The sequence below is a fragment of the Solea solea genome, chromosome 1, assembly GCF_958295425.1.
Source record: "Solea solea chromosome 1, fSolSol10.1, whole genome shotgun sequence".
Taxonomy (NCBI): Eukaryota; Metazoa; Chordata; class Actinopteri; order Pleuronectiformes; family Soleidae; genus Solea; species Solea solea.
The window spans coordinates 7,946,370-7,957,776 of NC_081134.1; the positions used below are offsets into that span (position 1 = coordinate 7,946,370).

General features: G+C 40.7%; 1 protein-coding gene across 5 annotated transcripts; it reads left to right on the forward strand.

Annotated features, from left to right (window-relative positions):
* The first annotated feature begins 3,553 nt into the window (after positions 1-3,553).
* Positions 3,554-11,288, forward strand: LOC131459639 (lactosylceramide 1,3-N-acetyl-beta-D-glucosaminyltransferase A-like). Of its 5 annotated transcripts, none has more exons than XM_058629691.1 (2): positions 3,554-3,845; positions 8,195-11,288. In XM_058629691.1, the coding sequence occupies exon 2, from the start codon at positions 8,442-8,444 to the stop codon at positions 9,603-9,605; it is 1,164 nt and encodes a 387-aa protein (XP_058485674.1). In that variant the 5' UTR covers positions 3,554-3,845; positions 8,195-8,441; the 3' UTR covers positions 9,606-11,288. The 5 variants fall into 5 exon arrangements, with proteins under 5 accessions (XP_058485674.1, XP_058485841.1, XP_058485915.1 ...); XM_058629858.1 differs by having other exon boundaries at positions 8,254-11,288; XM_058629932.1 differs by having other exon boundaries at positions 8,257-11,288.
* The last annotated feature ends 119 nt before the right edge of the window (positions 11,289-11,407 follow it).

Genomic DNA, 11,407 nt, shown 5'->3' on the forward strand with positions numbered 1-11,407 from the left:
GCCAAGCATAACTGCACCGGAAACCATGTGGTTTAAGAGACTTGAGAATGTGTTGCAGGCAGACTATAAGTCTTAAGCAGTCATTTTCCATTACATTTGCTATTATTATTATCATTATCATCATTATTATTATCATTGGTGTTGTTGTTGTTGTTAAAAGAACGCCGATGTTTTCCTCCTCCCCTAAAGAGATGACTTCCTCCAAATCTGTTGACTCTTTATTCAAAACAGACTCAGTTTCCTGCACAATCTGCCTGTCATGATGCTGACGATAATGTGGTGCTTGTGTGACAGAGAGATAATATAGTTCCTTATTTGTGAAGAGCAAACCAAAATATAACTTCACAAAATGTGCCGTGTTCCTCATTTTAGTGTCACAGTTGATCTGAGACTAATGATAATTATGACTTCATTCTCGAAAGATTAAAAACAATTTTCTTCAGTTTGGCCCTAACACTCAAAACTTCTGCACCCACTGATCACACAATAATCACAATATTTAATATCACAACAACTACGGAAGCATATTGCATTCACTTGAAAAAAAAAAAAATTGGTTCAATTTTCTGAGTAATTATTTCTGTTTTTCTGAGTAATTTATTTTTGGTCTGTTTTTCGGAGTAATTTATCTTATAAAGATTATTTTTTTCATGGTTGGTTTTTCAGAGTATTTTTTTCTGAATTACTCAATTTTTGTTTCTGAGCTTAGAGAGCATTTTTAAAAAATGAACACATTCATTCCTTTATTTAGAGTTAGGGTTAGGGTTATTTAGTTTAATCAAGTTTTACTTTGATCTGGGTTTAAGACACTGGGACATAGTCCTGTCCTTAAGTCACACAGGTATTACCATTAGTTTGTCGAAAAAAATAATTAAAAATTATCCAAAAAAACGAACCAAAAAATTAATTACTCAGAAAAAACAGGGTTTTTTTTGTTGTTGTTTATTCCAAATGAATGCAATGTGCTGCCGTAAGACCCCGATGACCGAATATGAAGACATATTGCATTTCCTCGTTTTGGAAACAGCTCTTTAACCTGATATTTTGGCCTCCTGTCAAGAACTACTTACATCACCGCTAGTTTCATGTCTTTGATAGAACATGATGTCGATATTGTAAATTATATTCCTGTTGAGTGTGGTTGACAATTGGTATCTGGTTACAGGTGACATCTGTATGAATTTCCATTATGTAAAATGTCAACATGGTGAATCATGAGGCTTCAGAATTAGAGTTTGGTCTAAAAATATTTCCCACCATGACCCTGTCTGGGCTCCGTAGGGTTCAGATTCCTATGGGGATGTCATACTTGTTTGCCACTTGCTTGGAATTGAAATAAAAAGGGATTTTTGGCTACCGCTCACAAGCTTGAATATTAAATATGAGTCTGGAAGAACGGGTCAGCACAGTAATTCTAGTTTCTCTCTTTACTGCAGTATTCCTGTCCTCTGCTACGTCTGTGACCCTCTGACAAACACTTCTTCTAATCAGGTCATTCAGCATATTTTTAGACAACTGGACCACTGAATCCACTGGACCAGTCTCTGCTAAACTCTCAGGTGAATTTCTGAGCATCCGCTGTATCAGAGAAGGCATGACACTTCAGAGTTGTGTCTTGTTTCTTCTCCCTCCACTGTGGAGATTCTGTTTTCAGTTTGTTGGATTTTCTGTTTACAATGAGAATAACTTTGGACGACATTTTGTGAGGATGGTGGTTGTAGCGTAAGGTGGAAGTGATTCTATTTTGCTGTTGCTCTGTGCATGGATCCCGTCCATTATGGACTGAGCAGAGGTCTCTGAGTGTCTTCTCTTGTGTGACAGCAAACTCTTATTTGTGTCATTTTGTAGTTTCACCTTATAGGAAAAGCATAATTTCCTCTTCAGGCTGTAATTATGAGCTAAATGTGATGATTCCAGAGGTCAGAGGGCAATGGCCACACCGTGTTGAACCAAGGTATGAAGTATGAAGATATCTTTGAATGCACATCATGTCAAACCTGGAAGCAAATAAGCTAATAAGCTACAGCAGCAATAGACCACGCTGACATTTTATTAGGTACATTCATTAAGATTCATTCATAATTAAGAGATAATATCTATTTTTTCTGACTTTGAATCTCACTATTATGACTTAGTATCTCATTATGACTTAGTATCTCATTATGACTTAGTATCTCAATATTATGACTTAGTATCTCAGGCTGACTTAGTATCTCATTATTATGACTTAGTATCTTATTATTATGACTTAGCATCTCATTATGACTTAGTATGTCAATATGACTTAGCATCTCACTATGACTTAGAACTCATTATTATGACTTAGTATCTTATTATTATGACTTAGCATCTCATTATGACTTAGTATGTCAATATGACTTAGCATCTCACTATGACTTAGAACTCATTATTATGACTTAGTATCTCATTATTATGACTTAGTATCTCATTATGACTTAGTATGTCAATATGACTTAGTATCTCATTGTGACTTAGTATCTCATTATCATGACTTAGTATCTTATCATTATGACTATCTTATTATGACTTAGTATCTCAGTATTATGACTTAGTATCTCATTATTATCACTTAGTAGCTTATTATTATCACTTAGTATCTCATTATTATCACTTAGTATCTCATTATTATGACTTAGTATCTCATTATTATGACTTAGTATCTTAATATTTTGACTTAGCATCTCATTATTATCACTTAGTATCTCATTATGACTTAGCATCTCAGGATGACTTAGTATCTTATTATTATGACTTAGCATCTCAGGATGACTTAGTATCTCATTATTATGAATTAAGTTTGAAGCCTGTCAATCAAACCATTATAGTAGATTCAAATCCGCAGCACTCAGTCAGTCGATTCAAGAGTGTAATACACTTAATACCTAGTGAAGTGAGGTGGGTCTGTACTAAATGCAAACATGACGTGCCTACTGTGTCATCATTGCTCACTTCTCTAAACTAAAATAACTATACAAACATTATATCTTCACCCTAAAATTAAATATTAGTCAGAGATTATTATAAGACTGGTAGTACACAGTGACCCTTTCATACAATAAGACTTGAATGTATATACACAGTGTGCTTATGGGAGAGAGGCTTCACACAGACTGAGCGGTCATTCATCAGCAAAGAGGTGGTTTTGTGAAGGACTTAATGATCAACAAATAAAGGGTAGCAGTTGCAAAATAGAGGACTGTTTATGTGTTCCAAGTGTCAAAAACACTTAAAATGGTGCTTTTGAAATGAGTCGTGTTCTAAATGATTTAGAAAAGACAACATTTGATAGTCTATAGCATTTCCTGTTTAAAGATGAAAACACACTTGGCTGTTCTCTGTGTCATTATTCCTGTGACTTACTTTTAAACAAAACAATTCATCATAAATTCCTGTGAAGGTCCAACCCATTTTCAGCCTGACACTGAAAATGAACTGATGCATCAGGTTAGTCCTCCTCCTCTTGCTGCTGCTGCTGCTGCTGCTGCCTGGTGTTTCACAGTGCAGACCACTCCCACAGTGAGAGAAGCAGGAGGACAGCTGCCTCATTTAGAGACACTTCAGAGTCCACATACTGACAGGATCAAACCAAGAGGAGGACACCCTCACACCTGATGAGGTATTCAAACAGAGACACAGCCCTCTTCCACACAGAGGGTTTGGCTGTCATTCCTGGGTCTGCATGTGACGAGCGCTTCAGCTCCTGTCACCTGATGGAGAAGTAAACTTGAAGCGGAGAAAGGGAGCTGTGTATGGCAGAAGACAACTGTGCTGCGTCTGCGCTGCGTCTGTGCTGGATTCACACGGCGATGTGTGATTGTTTGCTGGTGAGTGGACTTGTGGCGTGTGCGTGTTCCCTCCCTTGAGACACGTCTCTGTGTGTCTTAAAATCTATTTATAAAAATGGTGACCTGGGAAATATGTGAGTGGGGTGGTTCACTTACACAGCGCGGCCGAGGCAGAGAGGTGAAGCTCGGCAGAATTATTTGCGCTCCAGGGAAGGCTCCCTGTGTGAAGTACAGTGTTTGGAAAGGAATTACGCTGGAAAATCATGTTTAACTTGTTTACAGGACGTTAACCTGACAGCACCTTCACTCACTCAGTGAAACAGAACTGACACATTAACACTTCAGATGTATACAAATGTATACAAATGTATACAGTTACTCGAGTTTTCACAACACGGTCACCATGTTAACAGATGCCACGTGTAACACGAGCAATGTTTCTGTCTGTACATCATCATTACGCACTATTGTGATGCTGTAACTTAACAAAACAAACTAAACAAGATAGTCCAGTATCATACGCACGCAAGAACTCTTTGTTCCTCGCAGCTGATGTTTAATGTTTGTTTGTTTTTTTATGCATATGCAAAAACAAGTTATCTTCTTGAATGTGAATATAAGCAAGACAGGAGAAGCAGATAGACATCTTTCCCAGATGACATGTAAACTGACAGATTACTGTGTGATAAAAGCATTTGCTTTTTCAGCTGCCTCCACTCCTGCACATTGGTGTGTGTGGGCTGACGTTTCCGCCGTGGACCCGTATTGTCTCGCGTTTCTTATCCAAACAACATGAAAGTTGGCACTGCACGCGCTGATAACATCATCAAAGGGACACTTCATCAAAAAATTATTTTTTACTCATTTTCAGAGATTGGGTCACGTGATCATCGAACGGCCGCTCTGACACACGTGTCCTTTAACAGACAGCAATATTGAGCCTCTTTCAGGTCTTTCATCTGTTTCAGAATCAGAATCAGAATACTTTTATTAACCTGAAGGAAATAGTTTTGTTACAGTTGCTCCATATCAGAGCACACAAGTTAAAAATTAAAAACAAATAAAAATAGCTTCTTACATTATAGTGCATGTACATGTCATTTAGCAGACACTTTTATCCAAAGCAACTTAGAATCGTGCATTTCGACATTTGGATCACAAACAAGAGCTACAAGTAAGTAAGTGCTTCAAATATGCTGTTCTGCACTGATGTTTGCAGGAGCTTTGGTTGTAGGCAGAGTGAGATGTTGACATGGTTGTAAAATCACGTTAGTAGTAGTATGGAAGTATGGAAGGCTGTTTCCGGCACATGGGAACAAAAAATAATGCATACAAGTCATAATTAAGAGATACTATCTCATTATTAGGACTTAGTATCTTATAATATGGCTTAGAATCACCTTATTATGACTTAGCAGCTCATTATTATGACTTAGTATCTCACAATTATGATATAGTATCACGTCATGACATAGTATCTTATTATTATGACTTACTAATACATATGTTTATGTAAGTGGAGGAAATGGGCTTCCATATGTAGGCCACCTGCCAAGTTTGAAGCCTGTTAATCAAACTGTTATAGACTTAAATCTGCAGTACTCCAGTGTAGTGTCTAATTTACTACCATGGTTGCCGTGGTAACAGATGAGAGGCTTTGCCGGAAGCAACTCATTTAGCTATACCCTTTGCATTTCTCCTACAAACACCGGCTGGGCACTGCCCTGCACAAGTGCCCCTGGGAAGTCACCTACCAAGTCCGAAGCTTACCAAATGAACTATTGAGTGCAGTGATACATCAATGCAACATTTGAGCTGAGCTAACAGATCATGGCATCACAGATATGACAAAATGCCAAAATAATCTGCATGATTTGTTAACAATAGAGGGTTCATTTAACCCTTACAGGCCGCTGTACATCCATCCCTGATTCTATCGTACTCGCATGTTAATAATGAAGAATCCGGTGTAACAGTATGTTTCAAAGCAGGAGGCTGGTGTGATAGAGAAAAAGACATTGATGGGCAACAGTGGGACTCCCACATCCTGGGCCCATCATGACCCCCCTCAGCCTTCATTTTAGCCCAAGCGGAAGCAGGCTATTCTTGTCCCACATTGTGCTGCAGAGCTGTTCTGATGCTGTCCATTGTGTCCCAATGGATTTCCATGACTCTCAGCGATTTCAGTGGGTCTGCGCCTTTAAACCCTTCCATTATGGCCGAGTCCGTGTTGCAATATTTGCTGTGTAGGCTTTTGCATTCAGTCCCTTCCCCGGCCACTAACCTTTGACATTTCAGTGGACAGTTGTCACACAGAGAACGCAGTAACACTGAGTATACATGTATGATGCTGCTGCTGTCAAATTCAAATGCAAAACAGATGTTAAATATGCAAACCCCATTTCCACAGAAGCTGCACTCTTTACAAATACTGAAAAGCACTGTATGTAAGCAACTTTATGTGTTACACATGAACACATTTAAACGACCTGAAGCATACAACAGTGATGGGTTTTTTCCCTCTGGGTCACATCAGCTTTTCCTTTAATTACACTTTTTTAACTTTTTGGGAATTGTAGATAAGAATTGGTGTAGCTTTGCTGGTGGAATGTTTGCCAGTCTTGCTTTAAACAAGACATCGCCAACGTCTGATTCTACTCCTCAGCATCTACATCAATGGTGCGATATTTAGCATTTGTGCTTTGATAACAACTGTGCTTTGATTACGAACAGTGTGTGCTCCGTACACACAGACTGGAGGTGATCTTTATCATATTATTTATCGCATATAACAATAAATAGAGTAATAGCTTTGCCTGCTGGAAAGTTCTACACCTCCCACTTGGCCTACTGATTCCTGAGTCTAAGTAGGCCACAACTACTACTCCAGAATTGTACCTTTCAGATGTAACATTCACCCACAACTGGGTACATAAAGCTACTTTCTTGGGTATGAATGTCAGTCAGTCAGTCACCATCTACCGCTTTATCCTCAACCAGAGGGTCGCGGGGGGTGCTGTGCCAATCTCAGCTACATCGGGCGATAGGCGGGGTACACCCTGGACAGGTCGCCAGTCCATCACAGGGCCACACACAGATAGAGACAAACAACCATTCACTCTCACACTCACTCCTATGGTCAATTTAGAGTGTTCAATTTACCTAATCCCCACATTGCATGTTTTTGGACTGTGGGAGGAAGCCGGAGTACCCGGAGAGAACCCACGCACACACGGGGAGAACATGCAAACTCCATGCAGAAAGGCCCTTGTTCCAACCGGGGCTCGAACCCGGGTCTTCTCGCTGCAAGGCGAGAGTGCTAACCACTACACCACCGTGTGTCCCTGGGTATGAATGTGTTACACACAATATGGATAACGAATACGAGGAACAAAAATGGAGGATATGTAGTGGAGTAAAAGCTGCTAAACTATAAATATGGTCCTATCTTGATACATAAACCACACTTTTTATCAGTCATAGTCACACTGCTCACTGCTCACAGATAGCTGCCTACAACAGTGCACGATAAGTTTGTTTGTAAGCATGGTTCACTTGATGCCGACAGTGTTTCATCCATGGAACGTTTTTGCATTGAAGTGCAGCAATTCAAATAAATTGTCAGATGTGGTGATGAAGAGTGCAAGGCTTTGTTTGTTAGCTTCCTCGTTAAACCTGTCTCCTCCTCACTCATGATTATCGTCGCACACAAGGCTGTGTAACACAACACAGTTATTGTATTAATTGTTTTGTTTTTTTCGATCACAAGATTGTGTTTAATTTGGTTTGTAAAATCTGTCTGTTAACAACAACAGTAAAAACATGCCAGTGAAAGGTTTTTGGTTGTTGTATGTTCACTATTACGATTATACCATCATGCATTTAGTCATAAGAGTGTAATTGTTGTAATGTGCATTAGTGACATTTTATCATGCATATATCTCATATGTGTAGATCACGCATTAAAACCTAAAGTGGAATGGGCATATATGGGCTTTTTTTTTTTTTGCTTTTCCAAAAAGTGCTTCAACAAATTACAGATTTTAGTTTGTATTGCTTTTGGAGAAAGTGTCCCAACCTTTCTGGAAATGGGATATGTGTAGTTTAGTGGTTTAAACACAATTTGAACATCCCAAACGCAGGTGTTTCCTCTTTTTGAGTTTGTTGAGCTAAAACACACTCAAACGAAACTAATGTAATTAACACATTTAATACATTTTCCAATTGCATAATACCAACCAACATGACACATGCTGTTGCTTCAAAATAGAGAAGATGTGGCCTAAACCAACATTTAGAAATAATGGTTTGTTTGCATTTCTTGCTGTTGAAATGTGTTAGCACACAATTGTTGTTCAACTCTGACAATATGTGCTCTCTTGTCACAGATCTTTCAGGCAACAGCTTTATTGGTGAATAATCTGCTGCTCTGGTGACTGTTTCCCAGCAGACCTCGTGGCTCCCATGCATTGCTGAAAGGGGAAAACCTAGGATGGATGAACCACCCCGTGCAGCTCTGAGGCATCACAGTTCCACAACTTCACTCTTCTCGGCACCTCTGCACACACTGACACAACCAGCTGCTTCAAAGCCACTGCTGACCTCAACACAGACACGGGCTGACGAGCTTTCAGAATGTTGTTAAGATTCCGTCGCATACGCCGATGCCAGTTTCTACAGCTGATGACCACCTGCCTGGTGCTGTCCGTGGTGATGGTTTGCTGGGAGCAGCTGAACACAAATGTCGTCAGCCACATCAAGTCCTACTCCTATCGCTACCTAATCAACCAGTTTATGGACATCAACAAGAGCTTCACCATCCCACGTGAGGAGGCGAGAAGGTTCAGCGACTTCCACTACCTGCTGGACCACCCGGATAAGTGCGCTGGACAGGACGTCCTCCTCCTCCTCTTTGTCAAATCGTCCCCAAATAACATTGAGAGACGACATGCCATCAGATCTACCTGGGGGAATGAGGCCTACATCCAGAAAAGTCTTGGAGTGACAGTCAAGGTGTTGTTTGCCTTAGGAGCCCCTTTCACAAACAAGGACAAGCCAATGTGGAGTGACAGGAGTGAGTTGGGCTTTCAAAAGCAGCTCATCTTCGAGGACCAGCTCTATGGGGATATAATTCAACAGGACTTCTTAGACACTTTTCACAACCTGACCCTGAAGCTGATCATGCAGTTCCACTGGATGCACAGCCGCTGCGCACACGCCCGCTTCCTCATGACGGCCGATGACGACATCTTTGTCCACATGCCCAACCTGGTGAGCTACCTGCAGGACGTGAGCAGCAGGGGTGTCACACAATTCTGGATTGGCCGAGTGCACAGAGGGGCCCCGCCCATCCGTAGTAAAGACAGCAAGTACTACATGTCCTTTGATATGTACCGCTGGATATCGTACCCTGACTATACGGCGGGGGCCGGGTATGTTATCTCCAGCGACGTAGCGGACAAAGTCTATCAAGCCACTTTGACCATGAACGCCTCTCTTTACATAGATGATGTGTTCATGGGCATTTGTGCCAACGCCATTGGTGTCACGCCGCAGGATCATTTCTTTTTCTCAGGAGAGGGCAAAGCACTTTACCACCCGTGCATCTATGACAAGATGATGACCTCACATGGTCACGTGGAGGATATCCATGGCTTGTGGAAGGCGGCAACACACCCGCAGGTCAAAAAGGGGAGCTCTGGAGTCTTTGGCAGGCTGTATTGCACAGCCGTGAAAATGGCTCTTCTTTGTAAACCTTACTATCTCAACACTTACCCCTGCAAAGCAGCCTTTTTGTAGATTATTCAGGTTTGGATGTTCGTCAGTACGTGCTATAGAGAAACTTTGGACCAGTGCTGCAATTATTACCTCAGTCGTTTCAGCTGGACACCCATGTCTGTCAAAAGACCGCCATGTGGTCCGAGTTGCAGGAAGCGAAGAGATTGCATGATGCATCTTTTGGCGCTTTTCCTCTACATAGTCCTGAAACGACAGGGCACGACGCGGTTTGGTTCAATTTCCATTACTATAGTACCTCCTCAACGTGGGCGGGGTCATCACTGCACGGCTGCATGAAACCGCTGTGACTGCCTTTTACACGCGACACACACCCACTAGTGACTTGTAAAGCAGGTTCTTGGTGCACTGAATCATTCAGTTAATTAAGAAGATTGGTTCACAGAATCGTCCAGTACTTCCTGCATGACCGGAGCACAGACTCCGTGTGACTCAGTCACTGAACTGAAATACTCTGACGACACTCTGATGGATCAGTGGCAGTCTGTCAACATTTAGTATCGGCTCGCCTCATCAGAGCAGGTACTGTTGCTAATGGAAAAGCAGCGGTCAAGCTGTGCCGGGACTATGTCGTGGAAAAGCGCCACATGTCACAGAATGAGATCACCGACCTATCGATGACCTCTTGTTATTTGGAGTGAACATATAGAATGTGCTGAAATAGGTTTTAACCCAAGGCCTCATTTACATATTTAATAAACTTTCGAGTGAATTTATTATGCTGTTAAAAGCCCGTTTAACACCTGGTGGCCCTGTAAGAAGGGCCGACTGAAAATTGTGCAATGATGAGTAACAACGTGTGTGTGGGCTGTGAATGAATAGAACACTCAGGAAACAGACTCTGATTTCATGGGTTTTACTGCATAACTCTACTTAATTTAATCATCATTTACCAAGAGAAGCTGTTGAGTCTCAAACCAGAATTCAATTCTCGAAACAATCTAAAAGATGGTGAGAGACAGAGGTAACAGAAAGGGTTCCTCTGTGACACATTTTTGATTCTGTCTGTTTCTTAGAGTAAAAGTCTTTATGGATTCAGAGAGACCACCCTACAAAAACTCTTTCTGTGAAGAGTTGACATGTGCATCATCTCGCCTTTTTACTGTTTTATAACCTAATGCTTTAAGTTATGCAATATTCTCTATCCAGTGTTTCTTTGGAATATTTTTTTTCCCCACGACAGCTTGGACCGTATTTCTCAAAGTCGAACTAGTTTTAATGAAATGTGTCTTTTGTTGTGCTGACATGTGTACGTTACGAGTGACAATCATTAGTGGCACATACTTTAGATTGTGTGAAGGTTTTTGCAGTGGTTGTCAATGATTGTACGGGAAACAATGAATAAAATGACATTTAATTTATGATTAACGAGAACATGCACCTGCAAAGCAGCACTTCTAAAGCTATATGACATGGTACTGTGTGGTCAATTTGGTTAAGTTATGTGAGCAGACTTCCTTCTGCTAGTTTTTGCGAGCTGCCTCCAAACTAATGTACATGGTAAATAACACGCACATACTGTGTCGTCTTGTTTAACTCCCAACTGGTTGTTTTGGCACAGCCATTACAGTACGTTTGGTTGGTTAGGTTTTTCATATCGTTTTCTATTAACATAATAAATGATGTCGCAGGGCTGCACAATATATTTAAAATGCAATGTTTTGTAATATTAAGTGTACGTGCGTGGGGGGGGTTAGTTAAGATTTTCAATTTTATTTATTTTTCCAATAAAATCATGTTGTTGGAATGGAAAGTAATGCATTTCATTATGTTAGCAGCAAACCCAAAGCAGAGATACTCTGCTC

Coding starts and splice junctions, on each gene's coding strand:
- LOC131459639 (XM_058629691.1), top strand. CDS start 8,442: ATGTTGTTAAGATTCCGTCGCATACGCCGATGCCAGTTTCTACAGCTG.